General features: G+C 48.4%; 7 protein-coding genes across 7 annotated transcripts; 6 read left to right on the forward strand and 1 right to left on the reverse strand.

The window, feature by feature from the left end:
• The first annotated feature begins 121 nt into the window (after window positions 1-121).
• On the forward strand, window positions 122-982 carry F5891DRAFT_999144 (uncharacterized protein). Its single transcript, XM_041378524.1, has 2 exons — window positions 122-582; window positions 633-982. Exons 1-2 carry the CDS (start codon window positions 466-468, stop codon window positions 732-734), a joined length of 219 nt encoding a protein of 72 aa, XP_041232446.1. The 5' UTR covers window positions 122-465; the 3' UTR covers window positions 735-982.
• Window positions 983-3,113: 2,131 nt separating this feature from the next.
• On the forward strand, window positions 3,114-4,737 carry F5891DRAFT_999152 (uncharacterized protein). The gene is made up of 5 exons (XM_041378525.1): window positions 3,114-3,241; window positions 3,298-3,369; window positions 3,422-3,916; window positions 3,968-4,257; window positions 4,308-4,737. Exons 1-5 carry the CDS (start codon window positions 3,178-3,180, stop codon window positions 4,425-4,427), a joined length of 1,041 nt encoding a protein of 346 aa, XP_041232447.1. The 5' UTR covers window positions 3,114-3,177; the 3' UTR covers window positions 4,428-4,737.
• A 4,500-nt stretch (window positions 4,738-9,237) lies between these two features.
• Window positions 9,238-10,826, forward strand: F5891DRAFT_1181187 (uncharacterized protein; the record flags this gene model as incomplete). Its single annotated transcript, XM_041366014.1, has 2 exons — window positions 9,238-10,294; window positions 10,348-10,826. 2 exons carry the CDS (start codon window positions 9,238-9,240, stop codon window positions 10,824-10,826), a joined length of 1,536 nt encoding a protein of 511 aa, XP_041232448.1.
• Window positions 10,827-11,682: 856 nt separating this feature from the next.
• Window positions 11,683-12,192, reverse strand: F5891DRAFT_346215 (uncharacterized protein). Its single transcript, XM_041371444.1, has one exon. It carries the CDS (start codon window positions 12,020-12,022, stop codon window positions 11,735-11,737), a length of 288 nt encoding a protein of 95 aa, XP_041232449.1. The 5' UTR covers window positions 12,023-12,192; the 3' UTR covers window positions 11,683-11,734.
• A 169-nt stretch (window positions 12,193-12,361) lies between these two features.
• Window positions 12,362-15,437, forward strand: F5891DRAFT_1229459 (uncharacterized protein; the record flags this gene model as incomplete). The annotated part of the gene is made up of 11 exons (XM_041369549.1): window positions 12,362-12,679; window positions 12,731-12,949; window positions 13,001-13,180; window positions 13,235-13,431; window positions 13,494-13,701; window positions 13,750-13,907; window positions 13,966-14,062; window positions 14,113-14,292; window positions 14,347-14,544; window positions 14,595-14,933; window positions 14,988-15,437. 11 exons carry the CDS (start codon window positions 12,362-12,364, stop codon window positions 15,435-15,437), a joined length of 2,544 nt encoding a protein of 847 aa, XP_041232450.1.
• Window positions 15,438-16,612: 1,175 nt separating this feature from the next.
• On the forward strand, window positions 16,613-18,333 carry F5891DRAFT_974722 (uncharacterized protein; the record flags this gene model as incomplete). Its single annotated transcript, XM_041376475.1, has 5 exons — window positions 16,613-16,735; window positions 16,795-17,160; window positions 17,217-17,474; window positions 17,542-17,670; window positions 17,728-18,333. The coding sequence occupies 5 exons, from the start codon at window positions 16,613-16,615 to the stop codon at window positions 18,331-18,333; spliced, it is 1,482 nt and encodes a 493-aa protein (XP_041232451.1).
• An 815-nt stretch (window positions 18,334-19,148) lies between these two features.
• On the forward strand, window positions 19,149-20,171 carry F5891DRAFT_999173 (uncharacterized protein). Its single transcript, XM_041378526.1, has 3 exons — window positions 19,149-19,512; window positions 19,574-19,620; window positions 19,668-20,171. Exons 2-3 carry the CDS (start codon window positions 19,600-19,602, stop codon window positions 19,941-19,943), a joined length of 297 nt encoding a protein of 98 aa, XP_041232452.1. The 5' UTR covers window positions 19,149-19,512; window positions 19,574-19,599; the 3' UTR covers window positions 19,944-20,171.
• The last annotated feature ends 66 nt before the right edge of the window (window positions 20,172-20,237 follow it).

Below are 20,237 nucleotides of genomic sequence, written 5' to 3' on the forward strand. Positions count from 1 at the left end.
CAACCTGTGGCACCAGATTAGGCTTAGGTGGTGGCGATTGATTTGTGATTCTGAACTGACGATTTATAGAAAGCATTCTTGTTTTTACTTGATCTACAATACAATGTATCGAGTCTATCGACTGGCTTATGGACGGACAACGGTACCCTCTATCAACGACGGAAGGTTGCGACCTCGTTCTCCTTGTCCCGTGTCATGATCCACCGACAATTACTTCCCATAGGGGTAGGAATTTCAAACTGGATCGATAAGGACATTGATTGTCTAGGCACCGAGGCTCACGCGTCTCATTCTTGCGTGCGTGTGACTTGCGCCGTTATAACAGCGCACGGGTACACCTTTTGCAGTACCAGACGATTCAGTTGATCAGCAGAATACGGCAGATGCAAAGATTTAGATTCCAAGGACTCCGCGGAACTGTGAGTGCCAATAATGGATGAATTGTCGCGGGCTTGGTGAGATGCTATGAGGGTGTTTATGTTGGGCTTCTTTGCATCCCTGCAAGTTCGCCCAGGAATATTTTTGACACTTTCAGCTGAAGTCGCCGCGGACAGTCTTGCCTGCAATAGTAGTCTCTGGCCCCTGGGTATCTTGAGCTTAATGACGCTTAAATCAGATTCTCAGGTGCTTACAGTTGTTTGTGTGTTGTTCAGCAGGGGATCCAGACACTGAAGGTGAGACTAGTGGCACGGCAGCTATCTTTGAGCACGCGCTTGTCGCAGTCAGTGACGTAGGGAGGTTCACGGATAGCGAGAAACTCGGCGGCGGGGGTTACCTGCAAGCAGGTACCCGTATCAGATAGACGCACAGACGTTTGCCGTCATCGCCAACTAACTTAACTGAAAACGGGGTCCGTTTTTCGCATGAAGAGGTACGCGTGTCCAAAGAGTCTCATGCACACGGCCATTTTCATCCGATGAGTTACGTCCTCGTCACGGTGAAGCCCCTTTATTGTCAGCATTGAGGTGAATGAACGTTGAGAGGTACCGCACGGAGCGTATTGAGTCACACAATCAATTTGGTTTTCCGATAATAGTACTCTGCCTGTAGCTAGACACGGTGCCTCTGCGACATTTTCTCGCAGTGGCTAATCTGGGCAGTTCCCCCGGGCCGCCATTTTCGCTCCCGCCCGGTTCCTTGCCATCTAGCAAGCTCCACACGCTACCGATTACGACGAGAGCGCGTTGTTCAGGGTCACCGAACGACTCACCGCCGCAAATTTCGCCCGAGGGCACTAGGTGTTCCGCGCATAGGGTCATGCCCTATAGCAGGATAACAAATTCACCCTGCGAAAACTGCCCGGATATGTCAAGGACAGGCTTAGTTGTAGATCTCTGTCATACATGGATGACACTTGGAAGCAGAGCATTAGCTCCTCTTCTAGGAGCCTTCTCATAGCATTATGTGCATGGGACTCGGATCTAGATGTGTGACTTGATCGAGTTGCCCGCGCGCGTGCTAGTTAAACGCACATGGACACTTTTGATATCAATGGAATTCGGAGGGTGTAATCTCCATTTTACTTAGAGTTTTTCGGTGCTGTCCCCGTCTGAAACACGAAACCGAAGAATATACACTCGTGACCAGTGATGGTCCGCCTATGACACAAGCCCGCAGGTCACCAGTCCACGCCACCCATCGGTTGGGAATATCAACACAGAGAGCTGGGGCAGTACAGAACTTCCTACAGGGCCATCATATTCAGCAAAGCATCGGAAGACCAAAAGTGGATGAGATGCGAACTAGCTTAGACACCCCCGACGGAGTCAACCTTAACGGGGACATGTAGAGTTCAATAGCGATGGTGCATTTAGTAAGATTTGACCACGGTGGCATCGCTGCATACTGCTGGATGACAGTGCGGAGACCTGCTCGTGGTGTTCCATCAATATAGGATGATATCGAAGGACAGAACTTTGTGTACATTACATAAACACAGCATTGCCGCAGCTTCATCGCAATGGACAGCATCCCATCATCGTTGCGGCTTCACTACGGATAGCCAGAGATAAGCCAAAGTGTAAATGAACAAATTCTCAAGGTAGAAATGCGCCCCAAGGCGCATCATTACGACCATCCCATCTCTGATAAGATTAGAACACTCGTTTGTATCTCTCCGTGCTTCGCAGACTGTCCAGGAATTTGAATGTATGTATTTTTATTGGATGGTTATTTCAACACTTCATTATATTCGCCATGGTGGCGTCGACGGCGGAGTATTCGACCGGGACTGAATGTTGTATTTCAAAGATATGCACAGCCGAACCTTCCACGCTACTGCCAAAGCGGATGGATTGCAATGTGCTTGGTAAAGTTTGTACGACAGGTGATGTCAGTAAGCGTCTGGGGCCTTGAGAATGCTAAGACGACATTGGCTCACCTTGAAGTGCCAAGTTCGACGCGGTACATCTAGTACACTATTCTTGTGGTTATCGTGGTCGACGTCGTCACACGGTCGTTAAAATGGTACATCGGGTGCGTTGGTCAGGTCATCCCAATGTTTCATCCTGTGAAAGCGTTTCGATCGTGTCAGCGAAAAGTCGATGACATGAACCTCACCAAAATTAGCACATGTGATCATATATTCGCAAATGCTGTGGTTTTGTGAGAAAGTGGGAGCGTAGAAGTCCGCATAATCTTCTTCGTGTATTCGACCAGTACCGACTCAGAGAACTGGTCATGACGGAATCGACGCACGGACAACAGAGAAGACTTGCGCAACGTGCGAAAGTTCTCATTGAAAAAAGCGAGGTGCCCCATTAGCTTCTTTATTTAGAAGGGACGACTGTCGTCCATAAGGGTCCGGATAGGGGAGATTACTTTGATCCTATCAGTGGCACTGAGGATGCTAGGCGTAATCGATGTTCAGGCCCAGGCTGCACTAGTCTAGCAGTTTGGTATAGCCTATAGTGCTTCCATTATTCCATGGCATTGTTGCTGACAGACAGCTACGAACGTTCGACATCGACTTGTTCGAATATATCGACACCCTTGCGCCTTGACTTGACTCGAGTTGGATGAATGATGAACGATTTCCATTGGCTGACTGCGCCTTATTACTTTCATTACATAACCCCAAGATTCGCGGAGTTTGAACACCACGGTCGTGGTTTGTCATCTAGTCAGCACACCCTGAGCCGAAACCCTCAACGACTGACGATTGAGAACGTGGAAACCATGAGCACTGCGAGCGTCCAAAATTTGGAGGAAGCTGTTACGATAGCGTCAGAGTTCATAATGAGTGAGCCAACCTCAGAGTTCATGTGATTTGGCAAGCTAAAGAGGCTCGATAATCAGCTCTTGATAACTTGCCTAGCGAAGTACAATTTCTGCTGCAAGAGCTTCGTTCGAAAGAGACCGATTCTCAAGGTATGCAGCTACAATATTGCAGACTCTGACAAAACATTTATTTATATTGAAGACATTCAGAATGATCTAGCCAAAGAAGCTCATAAATATATGCGACATGTCCTACGATCAGACGGCACGGACCCCGTTTCGAAAGAGAGGGATAGGACGATAGCACCACCGACTGAGAAACTGAAGGATGCTCAAGAGAAACTTGCGGCGCTTTCAGACGAGAAAATTGCTCTTGCCTCTCGTATTGTCGACCTACTCTCTAGGAAGCGGGCCCGGTTAGAATACGATCTGGGCCGTGTCCTTGTTCTACAAGGAGAAACAGATCCAGCATCTGTCTTCGCCGGTGCCGCATCTTCGACTCCTGTTTCTGTATCAGGACTTGGTAGTGGCACTGCCGGCTATGTGCTTGGAGGACGCAATCCAGCCGCTCAAATTAATGAAAGCTTGCGAAATGCGTTCGCTGGCGGTACCGCCACCCCTTTGGCAAGTGGCTCAGGAAGCATGGCCTCTGTCGGAGGGCGTGCTTCGGTTGCTGGAGAAGACAATGCTTTTAAAAGTGAGTTTGCGCTTGTGCCATTGAACTCTGGTGCTGAACGTTAGATTCAAGAACGGAGATTGATGGGGACGCAGGGATCTATCAAGCTGCCATCACCGGCACCGTCTGCCTATGTACCGTCTACTCGAGGTCGCCGGAGAAGACGGGGAGCTTCATCTGAGGCTGAAGACTTCGATTTTGATTATGGAGATGAAACTCAAGGTGCAGAGGAAGCAGAAGCAGAGGAAGGTGATGGCGAGGAGGGCGAAGATGGCGAAGACAAGGAACTGTACTGCTTCTGTCAGAAGCTGAGTTACGGAGAAATGATCGCGTGTGACAACCCAGATTGCCCGTATCAATGGGTAAGCCTAATATTTCAGCTTTTGGCAACCGTGATCTGACACGTTTGTAGTTTCACCTCCCTTGTGTCAACCTCAAGCAACCACTCCCCGAGAGTTGGTTCTGTGACGACTGCATTAGAAAGATGGGTCCTCCTGCATCTGGTCCTGGCCGTAAGGGCCGGAAGAAATAGAGCTTCCTCCCCTCACCATTTCGGGCTTTCCCTTACTATGTCCGTCCTTGGCAACGTTCGTGGCAGTGGAGTACGGGATAGAACCCAGCCAGATATGACCGAGTAAACCGAGAGTACACTCACGACACAGGCTGAAGTAAAATCAAGTCACAGGTCCTCAAGCAGGGCGTCTACTGTGAGAGCATTCGTCCATAATGGAATACTTCCTTCTCGCCGTGATCGTGATGGACCTCAATCCGTACGTTTGCTTGTTGTCTTACTTGGTTGTTGCTTGGTCTTCTGCTTTTGTAGTATACTGAGTGCCTCTCGGTGGCCTGTGCATGTGGCTTCGGAGCTGTCTAGGTTCCGTTGGAAGCATGGATCCACAAGTAGATTGTACTCGTGTACATGTGGTGAGGTGGTCGACTCCTGAATAAGAATTGTTCCTGCCTTCATCAATAAGCGCTGTCAGTCCATTCTGAATTTCCCGCGTTTGAAACTAAACGTATGTGTGTGGCCTAGTCTCGCCAAGTAAATTCCAAGACCAAGCCTCCCACAGCGCAGACTACATTGCCGCCGGCGTACCTGTTATGTGGGGTCATTCGCTACACGTTCAGGTTTCCGTTGGTTTGCTCAAAGCGAAGAACCTTATTGTTGACGTGCCCGTTGAGTGGCGTAGCGCTGCTCTCAAAACAGATTTGTATAAGCAGCACAAGCGTAACGGCCTGTACTAATTACTCATATGTTCGTGATTGGTTTAGATCTAAGATAGCTAGCTACTGACCATAGGGGAATAACTCCCATGACTCGCTCTCCACGTGTGATGACTGTAGTGGCGTTTTGCAGGCACCGACATTCTTATTGTGGCGCGAGACCCACGTAGTAGGCCACCGTCGGATGCCATGGATGGTAGAACGCACATTAAGGCTCAGCTGAGTTGTTAGCTTAGACCAAAGAAGGAGCCTTCTTTTGTCTTTAAGATGAAGCTCTTACATACTTGAAAATGGAAGCCGGGTGAAACTTGCAACCGCGAGCCACAAACGACGACCGACCTGCACCCACTCTTGGCCCACGATTAATGGCTGAGGGCATAATTACAATATGCCATAACGCGGGCTTACAACTGTATTTTTACTTCACGAGCACCCTGGTTGCGATGTATCGATGCTAGGACCGCGGTTAGATATAATGCCGTGATGTCAAGTCTTTTCCATGTCTATCTAACCAACGATCGTATGCTCGGTGATGCCGGAGGCGTAACTGTGTGAATGAAGTGAAAGCTATCGACTGGTTCGCTGGCATCGGCTTTCCGTCATGTCTCTACTCCATCCGAAGCTCTGGGTAACCGACCTCGGGTAGAACATGGGCGCAAATGTTCTCTAATGAAAATCTCGCTAGAGGGTCAGGCTCACACTAAATTACTCGTATGTAACTTAATACAGAACAGGGTTACACGCTCGTCCCGACTTCTTTTCCTTCCAGATTACGGCACCATGATATGGCGGCGCGTTCACGGGTAACGTAAGTCTCCTCCTGCCGCCACACGACCGTCCCCGGCGGTGATCTATTGTACGTAGCACGTCGCTCTGAACAGGGCACAGACGTCTTAGAAGCCTTCGTGGCGTTTATGTCCAGGGCCCGGGTTAAACGGCCCGACAAGTGGTGACTCGTCCACAGCGTACTTTTCATCCATCAAGCACGCCAGGGAGGAAATCCAGAAACATTCGCACAGGCATAAACGGATCACCCAGACCAGAAATGTACCACAGTGCACGAGTGCCCACATTCCCTGGGCCCTGTTGCCAATACGTACATAGTGCTAGTGCCCACGGCGTGCCCCCGGATAATTTCAAGATCACCGTAGGACTTCGTTTGAAGATAGAAAGACGCGAACTTACCTAGAAAACTGTGGTTCGCTGTGAAAAGTACGGAGTTTACCGGTGTGAGGAGCAGCTCATTGGGTAGGAGAAGCGTTCATCGCGAGCTGCCGAAGACATGGACATGTGGTTCCAGTTCGATAAGTAGTAATTTACTATCCTATGACCGGAGCCGCGCAATCGAATCCTGCTTAGGAAGAAGCCCTTGCAAATGGGTGGCACGCTAACAAAGTGCTCTTGATAAGACCCTTTGAATGCCGGAGTACCTGTGCACCCGCGAATGGTTCCTGTCCATGGTTATGAATAGAAAGGGGTATGCCACTTAATTCAGAGCTGCGGCGACCTCATGATACCCTGACGCCTTCCCTCCCTCCCTCTTCATAGGAGGTTGGGCTGTGGAGTCTGTGGGTCACTCATCCGCTGCCATCGCACTGGAAGGAAGCGAACGAGCTACCATTCGGCTGGACTCACATGATACGCTCTCTTTCCATAACAGAGACAGGCACATTGAGTGTCCGACGCCCATACTAGACGGGAAAACCCGAATCAACTCAGTTAGGTAGACGTAGATAGAAGTGGGCGGCCTAGGACATGTCATGGGGGAGAAGGGTTTCCTGAGGGTTTGTGCTAGAAAACGCTCATCTACAGGGGTTCGGGGAGACTAGCGACTTGCCCGTTCATTTAATCGTGGAATGTGCCAATGAATGAGCGATAATTGTGGCCGTTAGTACTATGCTAGTGAACCACCTATGGGGTGGCTCATCGGCTTTAAACTTAAGTTGCGCGACGATAAGGCCTCGTCCCGCTTATATTCAGTACGTTGACCCCGTATGTGTGGACAAACTCCACACATAGCTTTTTTGACAGCGGTGTCAATGTAATGTGCAACGTGATAAGCTTAAGAAAAGCGCTCAAGCAAAGTTCAAGACCTGCAGACAAAAATACGTCATCTGGACCGTAATCTGACACGCGTCCTGCAGAGGGGAAGGCAATGGCAATCCTTGAGCCTTTTCATCTCCGTCTCCGCGCTGTACAGTTAATGTAACGGAAAGATGAAATCATGGAGGTGCTTCTGGGGCGGGCGATGTGATTATAACACATGTCCCACACTAAACCCATGTTTCAAAGTCGAGGAAACCTTCTTCAACCTGTGCCGCATCAGTGATCAAACGAACGAAGCATACTGCAAGATTCGCGCTCTGGGATTTGAATATTCGCCGTACTTGATGGAGGGATGATCCACCATGCGTCTGTGTCTGTGTCTGTGACATAGTTATGATGTACAATTGCTCCACAGGGTTATAGGATGAACCAGGCAACCGAACAATTTCAATCGACGACTCGGATTGCTAGAGGTTAGAGATACCAGTAAGATGAATAGAGCCTGTGTTTCATTGGGAAAGTGAAAGTACAAGCGCTATTACGTTGGACACTAGACTGTGGGCCACAAGTGCCCAATCCGAGGACCATAGGACTCCCGGAATGAAACCGACAAAGTTACACTCCGCCAGTGCAGCAATACAGCATCGCAAGCATAGCCCATGCAAAGATGATCACATGGATAAGCTTTGGGGTTATGCCGTGACAGTGCTGTAATTCCGACTTGAACCATAAGGTCCATAAAGAGGACACAGCATAGATGCATGTGGCAGGATGTTCAATTGTCCTTTCGGGTGTAGCGCTAGCACAGGAATCAAGAAGGGCGTTAGAATGATGCTGGATTGAGGCAACATGCGAGCGGGCTATGATGGGTGACGAAACAAGTTCGTTGAATTGGACCGAATCCAATTGGACCTCGAACTTCCTTTGAATGAGTTTCGGTGTACAGTATGGCATCATGGCGAATGCGGATGATCGCAACAGGGGCAGGTCGGAAGTTGGGTAAGATACCGGAGTTTCAAGTTGAAGTGAAGTTGTGGATGACCCCGCGGAGGAGAGTTCAGATAATGGTTATCGAGGAGAGGTTACAGTACTAGTGAGCGGTGGCCTAGCTTAACCATCATAAGCTTAGACCACGGGTATATTTCATTTATCGATTGGAGTCCGGAAGGCGTCGGGAGTGGATGGGATTCGACAAGCGGGACACCCCACAGGATGTCGCACTGGAAGTAGGAGCAGCAAAGCAAGTTCCATATTTAGACACGAAGCACTGTGAGAACTAATAATAAGAATGGAGCTGCGCAGGCGGCCACTCGCAAATAGGTACGGTAAGTGGCAGGAAGAGCTTTGTGGCAGTGAAGTATGTGGTAGTATTGTCAAAAAGAAGAATAAAGGTGAACACAGGATGACTCAAAGGCTACGGCAGCGTATGCGGAGGATCAAGAAGACTTCCTAAATTGGATCTTATGCGAAAGTAGAAACATTTAACTCGCTCTTTTCAAGGGAGACGGGGTTTGACTTGCAATAACTGGCGGAGGGTGAGGGGAAGCGTGAGATAAATAGGCTTAAATAAGTAAAAATGGTACAATACACGGGGTCACAAGACGGCACGATGTCGGCACGGAGGGCATTATCCAATCAGGACAGGCCAACGAATTGAGACTAGGACTCAGTTCCGACGGGGCGCTACTCTCAAGTTAAAAATTGTTAAAAATGTACAAATTTATTGTGAAGAGAGCGTTTGCATGCTGTGCGTGGGAATTCAATGGACGTAATATGGAGGAAGCGGTTTGTTTGTTTGTGTTGGCATTATATTTGATTATATTTGGGGCGCGATAAGAGATCTACCGGAAGAATCTGAATCTTGTTTTGAACGGGATGTTCCGCGAGTACCGAGATAGTGGAACGGGCTAGAAAGAAAGAGTAACCAAAATCTGGGAGAGGAGCTTTTTGCTCTAGTCCAAATTTGAACACTGCATGGACCTTCTTCTTATAATTTACCCGTACAGTGTCAAGGCTTGACCGATTCTTGTCTTCAACAATTCTAAACTTTTTTTTCTTTCAATCCTCTTGTCATGGATTTTGCAGCCTACGCATCTCCATACCCCGACTCATCCCCCGCCTACTCCGAGTCTTCTTCGACTCCTCGTACTCCATCTCCTCAATCCGTTGACCTCATCCCCACTCATAACTTTAAACATCCGATCCCCACTGTTCCAACAATATTCCAGGAAGACTCATATCTTCCATCCGACGTAGGATCAATGATCCAAAACGATTCTTGGGTTTCCCAAGCCAGCTACAACAATTATCCAGCGCCACAAAGCTCCCTCCTTCGCGAGTTGTACGAGCCGGAACCATACCAGAGTGAAGCGTACATTGACGATCACGCGCACTACAATGAATGGCACCAACAACAACAACAGCAGCAGCAGCAGCAGCAACATCATCAACAGCATCAGCAAATGCACTTGCGCCAGCCCGACCACCATACACTTCGTCGCGCCACCTTCCCTTATGTCAGACATGACTTTCCCCAGCACCACATACCTCACCACCCCCAATTTTATGACCAATACCCGTCCATGTACAATGACTCGCTTTCAATGTCCCCAGATCCATCTGAGTCCCGTCACCCCCACGATCCTCAGTCCATTAAGCTAGAGGACACCCCCCTCATTGTTCCTTCCCAATTGGGTTTCGCAGCTCATACTCTTCACGGTCATCACCACCCTGGTTTCCTCCCCTCCGGAGCCGGTGCTTCAGTTCCAATTCAACACACAGATGATGCTGCTAGCAAAGAGACTCAGTACCTCAGGAGGCGTTGTTTTAATTGCCATACCACAGAGCCGCCTTCATGGCGCCGCTCCACTCTCAATCCTGGAAAGATCGTCTGCAATAAATGTGGTCTTTATGAGCGTACCCACTTGCGTCCACGTCCCCTTCGCTTCGATGAGCTAAGGGCAGGTGGAAAGACGCGTAAACCTGGCGAAAAGAAGGTACAAAAACCTGCTCCCCTAGCTGGTTCACCCCAGATCAAGAAGGAGCCGCGAGAGTTCGGTATGGCAAGGCGTAGCTCCGTTTCGAGCACCGCATCGAGTGGTGGCGCAGTCAGCGACTGGGATGATAATGGTAAGTTTCATTATTTCTTACCCGTTGTTAAGCACGTGCCAACAATTTCACAGTGTCGGTGTATTCGTCACAGCCTCCTACCCCTGGCTCTATCTCCGGCCCTCCTTCTAGCTATTCATCGCCTTCCATTGCCACGTTCCCCATTCCTCGTAGTTCGCAGAGCCCGCCTATCGATGCCGGCCCTCAGGGTCCAATTCGTCTCCCTAACGCCCCGTTGACAGACATCGCGTCTCTTCAACAACAAGCGCCTAGGAAGTCAGCAACTGCCCCGGGTTACTTCCCGCAACCTCCAGTCTCGTACCAGGGACAGGAGATGTTGCGTCGGGGCTCAATGCCTAGGCTCTGCGAGCAGCCACGCCAAGTGCAGTTTGCTTCGCCGCAGATTCCAACGCAATCACTAGCTCCCCTGCAGGGTTCTACTTCGGAAGCGCCCGCTGAAAAGTCGCCGCAGATCGCGCAGATGCAGATTTCGTCATCTCAAATGATCACTTCATCGCCTGTACCCGCAACAGCCGAGCCACCGTCATCCTGAGAGGATGGCACGAGACACGTGTTTTTCATGCCTTACCCTGATTATCACGCTCGTTTGGATCTTGGTATTTATTCGGTTTTACCACTCAATTCGCACATCGTCATCTTGAGCTCGATTTCCACGGCCTATTTAATTATTCACGTCGTCGCAAAACGGCGACCGACAAAGACGCGGGCAAAACGGTATCTATATCCCGACATATATCCTGTATCCTATATTTCCCGCCTCGCATCCAACCCTGTCGACTATGTCTATATTGCGCATATACATATCGCCTCATAAACCATACCCTGCCAGCCATACCGCGTTTTGTATGTCGTCTCGATGATAGATACCCGTCTCACCAATACGAATGACTGCCGAATGTGCATGGAAGAAGAAAGGGAGTGTACTTGTAACGCCATTGTTATTAGTTAGTATACCTACTTAGAACCTTTTTCGAATTTCAGACGCAGGAACATGATTTTTTGCTATGCACACTGTTGGAGTGGCACCATTCAAATATTCATGTCCGCCAATAAGTTAAGGTTGACTCAACCGCGTTAGCAACGACGAGGACTAAGTTAGCCTGGAGAGGTAAATTGCTGTAAATTGATAACGTTCTTGAGGTGACCACGCTGGACACGCCCCTTCATTAACCTGCTGCTTCGGGAGGCACACGCTCGCTAGGAAACCCACTCATCCCCTTTGCGTCGAACTACAAGCGTCATATTCCTATTCAATCTCGACTCCTTGACCGCCCAGGTGCGGCGAACATGAGGCGCGCGAGAAGCACCAAGAATGGACGCTTAGCCATAATGTAAGTGAAACGTTCCTTGAAATGTACCTCTAGCGTCATGAAAGGCAATGTCGCAAATTTCCTAAGTCGGTTGTAATCAGGTACCGTTTACATCGTGTTACAATGACGATTACAAACCATGTTGTAAGATTGATGGCGGGGTTTCAAGCGGTTGCAATACGCATGCAAGATGATTGATATTTGTCTCGATTCTCGAATTCCCCCCCTCGCAGCATTTTGAGTGTTCTCTCCTATTCTTTCCATCCAAATCTCTCCCAGCACACAAACCATCCACAAAATGGGCCCTGAGAGGACAAGATATTGCGACTTGTGTCAACAGGACATCAAACCTCGTGGCTACACCACCCACCGCAAGGCTTGCGAGAAGAAAGCCGAAAAACAACGGCAGAATCAACATTTCGTTGATTCTATTCGAAGAGACACAGGTACGCACAATTTCTCGTTGTTTACAACGTCTAATTTTGCTAGCGGGTCCTTCGAATCTGCAACGGACGATGGGAGATCACATTGATACAGTGTCGAGACAGGGAGGTAAGTGCCTGTTAGTCTGATTTTAAATTGATACATTCAAGTTGAAACAGGGCAATGCAATACCTCACCTGCAGGTACTTGGAATGATCTGGATGGTGCGGAATACCAAGGTGAGCTCAAATTATGTGCTTTTACATTCATTATCGAAACTTTACTAGATCTTCCCTCGTTTCTCGATGCCGATGTCCCTGAACGCGTGGAACCCATGTTCCAGGTCGATGACATCAAGCTCGAGCACCATCCTAGCAGCGGGATCACACCAGAAGTACACGGCTTCAACGATTTCAAACGCCGTCCACCAACGTCTTCTGCCCCACCTCATAAACGTCCCTGGGCTCCATTTAAGTCACGCTTGGAGTTCGAGATAGCCGAACTTGCTCTGGAGGCCTGTCTCAACAATGATCAAACTGATCGTCTCATTACGTTGTGTAACAGGTGCGCTTCTCAATCGGAAAAATTTACGTTCAAGAACCACAAAGACATCCGCGAAAGGTGGGAAGCCGTCTCCCATCGCACTACTGGGGTTTTTTTCCTTCGTTCATTCTGATATTCATTGTCTAACAACTAAGTTTAGTTTACTCATGATGTAATATCTGTACCATACGATGATTCAATTCGACAATTCGAGCTATACTACCGGGATCTCTGGGAGTGGGCGGCAGATCTTCTCCGTGATCCTCGCTTGTTCCCACACATGGTTTTTGATGCGCAGCGCTTCTCGAAATTTGATGGCAAGACCTTCGTACGTTTCATAGACGAACCTTTCACTGCCGAAACCTTTTGGAATGTTCAAGTAGGTACTTAATCTCACTGTCAATTTTGATCGCCTTACTTTGCTTTGTAGTCACAGCTACCACCGGGCGGCAAGCCCTTAGCTTTCATTTTGTATGCGGACAAGACAAGGTTGTCGTCATTTGGTACCGCAAGAGGGTATCCTGTTGTTGCACGTCTAGCAAATCTCCCCGCGAACATTCGTAACGGACAGGGTGTGGGTAGCGGCTATGTAGTTGGATGGCTTCCGATTGTATGACACAGTAATATTGATATATCTGCGGTTGGGACTTATACTCTGACGCAGGTGAAGGAGGACAGAGACCAAGCTGGCAAGCCCAGCTGGGTCAACTTCAAGAATGCCGTTTGGCATGAATCATTCTCAAAGATCCTATCTTCGCTCGCATCAAAGTCTCATACTGGACAGTGGTTTGATTGCCCTGACAACGTTCCGCGGTGGTTCTTTCCTATTATCCTAATTTTATCTGCAGACTACGAGGAACAGTGAGTAATATCACACTTCGATGTTAATCTGAATCGCTAATGAATATCATTAACTATTTAAGATGTATTATGTCGCTAATCCGAGGGATAAAATGCCTTTGGCCATGTCCAGTGTGTCTCGTTCCCCACGACGAGCTTTTGAATACATTAAAGTGTTATCCTCCTCGAACGGCTACCCAGTCGCAGGAAGTGGTGAAGGCTGCACGAGCTGAGGCGACTGCTGAGGAGAAAGAGGAGAAACTGAAAGAGTATGGCCTTCGTGACATCATGGTAATGTTTTCTCTGTTGTAAGTTCGTTCTAACTAATCAAAGCTACAGAATGCCTTTGCGGCCATGATGCATACTGATGTACATGATGCGTTGTCATGGGACCGACTCCACTTCAATGGTGGTCTGTATCGTGACCACCTCTGGGCCGAACTTCAGAAAATCGTTGTCGGTTTGGGACGAGTGAAAGTAGCACAAATGGACAAAAAGTCAGTTTGTGACTCAAGCGCTGTAACATTGTTTTGAATTGACCCATTTAACTACTAGCTACGAAGCATTCCCGCGCTGGCGAAACTTGAAGCACTTAGCTCACGTTATGAGCATCTCTTTCGCTGATGGCAGTGTCTACGAGGACATATCAAAGGTGTGTTTTTGATTTAAACTATTACTTCATTGCCATTGACACTCTTTCAGATGGTGGTATATGCTGCGCACGCGATTTTGACGGAGGACGACAGTCCACTCGGCTATCTCCTACTCCGTTGCATTCGGCACTTTCTCGAAGTTGACGCATATGCGGCGCTTGAAGTTCACACCACTGAGACTATCAGTGCCGGCCGACATGCAGTGCAGGCATTCTCGACTTATCTTCAGGTGTGTCTACCTCAGTTCACTCAGACAATTATCCACTGATTAAGCCTATGATAGCAATATATAGAGAAAAGCGCTGATGAGAGCGACAAAAACTGGAACTTCCCCAAACTGCACATGAGTGTGCACATTTTTGACAATATCGAAGCAAAAGGTGCGACACGTAACTACAATACAAAGCCGAATGAAAGGATGCATGGGTCGCTGAAAGACTCGTACTTATTGCGCACTAATTTCAGGGATGTGGCGCCTCAGGTGACGTTCTTTTCACTCTAACTATCATTTTGATACCAATTTCATTGCAGATACTCCGCATAAACCATTGGCAAGTGGTTGCGGAGAGCATTCGCCGCCACATATCAGACCTAGACGAGTATGAGTCCGGAGGCAGCGAAGATTCGGGTGACCTGGAGGATTTAGGAGATGTGGATGATCTGGTCTCGCCGGATGCAAATGCGCCTCATGTAAGACTTGGGTCGAGGCAAGCTGCGCAGACCTTTGAGTTGATCGAGGATGCTCATAAGGAGGATGCCGCGTTCACTAATTTTCGGGTCAAGCTCAATAATTTCTTGACTGACTTTCTTCAAGTTATTCGGCTCCCTTTACCAGGTGGAAAGCGGGTACAATTCAAAGCAAGTGATAAGGTTGGTCATGTTCAGTTCGGCTCTATGTTTCGCTACACTAATATCGTTAAACAGATCACTGAGTGCCGTTTTTTGAAGGTTAACTACGAGTCCTTGGTGGATTGGCGACTACACACCGACTACCTTAGATGCAGTCCCAAGTTTTTCAATGCTGCGCGTTTTGATTGTGTTTTCATTCAGACAGAAGCCAAAGTGATATTTGGTCGCCTTCTCTTTCTGTTTGAATGTATAGTTGGGGATATCACGCTCTCTCTAGCTCTAATCCATCCTTTTGACGCTCCCACTGGTGTACGGCTCCGAAAGGACAAACACCTCAATATCTATCGTGTTCGAGCAAGACCCCGAGCGCAAGCCGAGTTTTTCTCAGTGAGGTCAATCATTCGCGGAGCTCTCCTTGTGCCGGATGGCAGTACCGATTACCTTGTCGTCGACACTGTCGACTCTGACATGTTCATTCGTGTAAAGGAGCTACATCTTGCAGCAGGGCATCCAATACGCATTTGATTGTATCCCTTCAAGTCGGCTTCCTCTCTCTATGCCTGGTAAGCCTCTCATTTTCTTCGCTCGTTGTCTCACTAATGGTCTAATTATACTAGGCTATCTTCATGCAGTAAGTCGTCGATTTTGTTGCAGCCCTTGGCTGCCCCTCAACTGTTCTGAAGGCCTTGCAGTACCGACAGAGTATGACCGCAACGACAAAGAACCTATTAGCGGCAGCCGCTCCCGGTGCTTCTGAGCAAGGTTTCCATCCTGTGCAAGGTCAACAACAGTTTGCTGGTCCCCAGAACAATCGAATCGGCCAGAACTTGGCTCAAGCCAAACCTATGGGCGGCATGGCGCCACCTGCGTCACCAGCTATGGGTGGTCCCATGAAAGATCAGAAGGATGTCAAACCCATCATGATCAATAACCCTTCAGGTATACCAGAAGGGTCACCTCACAACGCTCCTGCTGCTCCAGGCCACCCGACTCCCAATACCATCAACTCAAGTATCATGCAGTCTCCTGCTCCGAACGGGACACCTTCAGTACCTCCGGCTTCGAATCCCCCGGGCGTTGGCAACCACAACAGATTCAGCAGCAATTCGGTCTTACCTCCACCCAGCGTGTCCCTCCCTCTGCCCCGTCTTTTCATGACCCTCAGTCCAACCCTCCTATCATACCACCCAACTTCCCCTCCATGCCTATGAATACCCCACAAATGAAACCGGGCAATTCGATCCCAGTCTATCTGATCTACCAACTCACCTCATACAGACTTCGTGCAATCTATGACAGCAGCATTGGAACAGCGTGTTTCAGATGTCGCGTTGTTTGTGACCTCTGTTATAATGTTTTTTACGTCTTGATCTGACCTTGCTTGTCATAGACCTCTAACGCCGCCATGAATGCTGCAATTGCTTTAACTCCAATAGGTTCCTTGGCATTGACGTGCCGATGTGTGAGAGAGAATGACTAGGGTAGGTCGCTCTTCCATCAACATGTGGCCTTCAGTCGTGTTTTTGTTTACGTGCCTCTCATTAGTTCACTGGTATTATTACGCGCAAGACTGAATCAATGTCGTCACTCGCAGTAATGTTACGTCTAGTATACACGAGGTAAGCAGTACATCTCATCCTATATATTAGGGTGACATTCACACTGTTTTCTCCGTCACCTTACCATCGAGCATCTAGAACATGTCTCATCTCTCAGCGCGGGTGTCAGATGATGATTCAGATAGCGACTGGGACGAAGGCAATACGGACCAGGTCTCGAATAACATCCCAGGGCCTAATGCCTCCAAGGGAGAGTTAATGGAAGTATGTAGCCACCGTCTTCATCGCATAACGCTGTCTAACGTACACTCTCCTCAATACAGGCACTCAAAGCGCTGCAGCTTGAGGTTCAGCAGCTGCGTGCAGACAATCGTGCCCTTAAGGAGAAAAATAAGGTTCTGGTTTCCGAGAAGCCTAAACGGAAACGGCGTGTAGAAGCACCGGATGCCCTCGTCGCCCATGAGCAAACTATCTCGTTGTATGCCCGCAAATATGGCATGACAGTGGAGATGTTCCCAGACAGCGAGCTTCTCATCAAGAAGCGCCCCGATTCACCTACACCTTTTAATAGTGCTGATCGTTACAAGACGTCGGCAACTCAAGAGTCTGCTTTCTTAGATGAACTCTATGCACATTTCCCTGAACGCATCCATGAAACGGTAATGGGTAGCGAGTACTTCAAAGACCTCGTATGTCAATTTTGCTTTTCATTCTAGCCACTACCTAATGTATTTGGTTGTTACAGGTAAATAAGTGCATCGCCGATGCTCGTTCTAACGAAATCAAGAAATTGCGTGGCGTTGCTGGAGACATATTCGAGCTTCCGGGAAAATACTTTGCCAATGCCAGTTATGACAGAGCTGCGATTGTCGACATTCAGAAGATGTTTGGAGTTTCCGGCAAGACTCAGACTTACAAGATTTTTCCGCCTCTCTTGTTCCCAAGTCTCCAAGAAGACACAACCCTCAAGACCGTTTTCGGCAACTGGACACTTTTTGCAAAGGTGCGCTATCATTCTCTCATAATTGTCCTGCTGCTCACTAGTACTCTACTGATACTGGCATATCTAGATCCTGAGGGCCTCACTCTATGGCGTCACCTCGCTTCATCAAGAGCCTTGTGGTGGATCGAAGACTAACGCTCGGAAGTGGAGTTTGCAACAAGTCACACCAGGGTCCATTGCATGGGCTGCGGTTATTGTAAGTCATTTTGATGACATTGAATCGTTCTACTACTCATACACTACTGCAACACAGGTCATTTTTCTGCTCTCGCCAGACACAGAGTTTCCAGGTTCGGGAGTTGGCAAGTCGTCAACTATCAACTACAAGGACCTCTTCTTTCAATACAAGAAGTTGCTAATTACGAAGTGGGAGACAAAACGTATCAAAACCATCGTGACTAACATCAATCGCTACGTTTTCGGTGCTGCAAAGTTGTCTACATCGATGGATCCTGCTGGTGCCGAAGATTTTTCAGAGGAGATCAACCGCGCCATGCTAGCACTTGACATGGACACTGATAGCGAAGAAGACACTCCAGTGACTCCACCGGTCTTGTCGGCACTCTCAGTATTACCCTCGGCAATATCAGCCTTACCAGCTCCTTCATTGGCGCCTGGACCTGAAGGTTCAAATCTCGTCACTCAGCCAGTCACACATCCAGACGAATCAGTATCTAGGGCTGTCATTCGCGCTAATGATTCGAATACAAGTGTCAATGCAGTAGCTAACAATGCAGATGAAGCTGATGATGATAGGACGGAATCGGGTGGAGGACAAGCAAAGGCCAAGAATACTAGGGGGAGGAAGGTTGTAGCGACGCAGGGTCCTACTCGTCGTGGACGTTCTCGTAAAGTCTAAGTGATATAATACATGATAGCTAGCTAATACCCTTGCTGTTCTCTGTCAAATCACTCAGCGTCAATACACATCTTGTCATTCTGCAGCTCAAAAGAGCGGGTGGACTGATCTTGGAGCTGTTCGGACTGCTAACCATTCCTAGTCTCAATGGCAAACAAAATTGTCGCCAAACAAGAGTCTTCGCAATAGAAGGTTTGTGCGGGTAGTGTGGCGTGCCGCCTGACACACACACGAGGCCTTGCCACCAGAGGCGAGCCATGACAGTGCAAGATATTGGTGAAACAATAAGGCTAGTCTCCATGAACCATTTCGCGGTTGCTGCATGGATACAAATAGAGTCAGCCTTAAGTGCAATAGGATTGATGTGGATACCTCACCCTGGACAATACGTTCAGCTGATTCCTTTTCGCAAGTGGACCCAGGCGACCCTTCTCCTGTGAGACCAACTCTGGGACCTTGGCGCAGATTGCATCCAGATAACAGAGCGCTGTCTGTAGAACGCTGCCTGACGTGCGAGAACAACGAAGAACCTCGTGAACAAACCCTTTCATGGGCATAACGTTGCAATGCGGGGGCTGATTGCTCGAACCAAACGTCAGGGGGGTGGGCATGGGAGATGGTTGTGTCTGAATCATCAGAGATTGTAATATAGCCAGGAGAGGGGAGCTGAGTAAAGTTTGAACGTACCAACTAAACCAGATACATATTTTGATTTCTGGGAGTCGTCCGCCGACATTCTTGGGGATAAAATTGAGGAATCCGAGTCACAGATTATCCTACAGCTGCTTGATCTGAATCGCGGGTAAGTGATGCTTACATAACAATCATTTATTATTCATTGTAAAGTTTTCACACCGGTTTACATCTCTTACAACAACCACATTGTCAGTGTGACTGTAACGTCGCTTAGACTTAGACTTGTCGTCGCTCTGCTCGGACTTTCCGTCGATTCCTCTCTTGACTGAATCCCTCTTCCCCTCCATTAATAACCTCCACACAAGTCAATGTTACCAGTGATTTGACGTCGAGCACATGGCAAACGGTGTGCAGTCTTTTTTTGGGGCGACAATTATTGAAAAGTTCTCATTGTCTAGTGACCTTATGCCTTTCGTTGGTCAATGGTACAGACATTCTGAACCATCCATTGACAGTGTGTCCAACGAATAATCGCAGTTACAGGTCAGTCTTTTTATTATATTGATACTTGATACTTTTCGCTAATGTTTTAATGCCAACCCAGACTGCACCGTCGTGGCCCAATTCCCAATGGTGTCCGCGCTACTACTGGTATGTAGAATATCTAATTTGGTGTGCTGAAGCTTATTACTGTCAAGGTCTTCTCACATCGCACAGCGACCACCAAACCGTTACCCTTCCCATGCCACACCCCACCCACACGCAAGGCGCCACTCCCTAGACCACTGCCAAATGCCTGCGGGATACCCATAGCGCCCAACCAGCATGCCACCTCTCGGTTCCACCCAAGCGCCCTTTACCCATGTCAGGCCCCATCATCGATCGCCATTTGGCAGCGGCTAGCACACTTTGCTTGGTGGTCTCTTGTTCGTCACCAAATATCTCCCGCACAAGGGCAGGGTTGGACCGGATGATGTATGGCGACCTATTAGATGAAGGGAGAAGGTTAGTGAGAGGTATCGGCAGCAACAGAAGGATCCAGAAATGATGGACAAGCGCCCCATTCATTCAAGGGAAAGATGCAGGGTATATTAGGGAGTGGGGGATTTGGCTTCAGAGGGTTTCCATTGAGTATCCGCTCATACTTGTCTTGTAATTATGGTAGAATATGACAATTCAAGATCTCTATTAAAATATCAAAACCAAGATTTCAGGTCTTCATTTCGCATTACAAGCTGCTACTTGACATTGCAATCGATTTCAACGCC

The sequence above is a fragment of the Suillus fuscotomentosus genome, assembly GCF_016647785.1.
Source record: "Suillus fuscotomentosus strain FC203 chromosome Unknown F5891scaffold_3, whole genome shotgun sequence".
In the NCBI taxonomy this organism is placed as follows: domain Eukaryota; kingdom Fungi; phylum Basidiomycota; class Agaricomycetes; order Boletales; family Suillaceae; genus Suillus; species Suillus fuscotomentosus.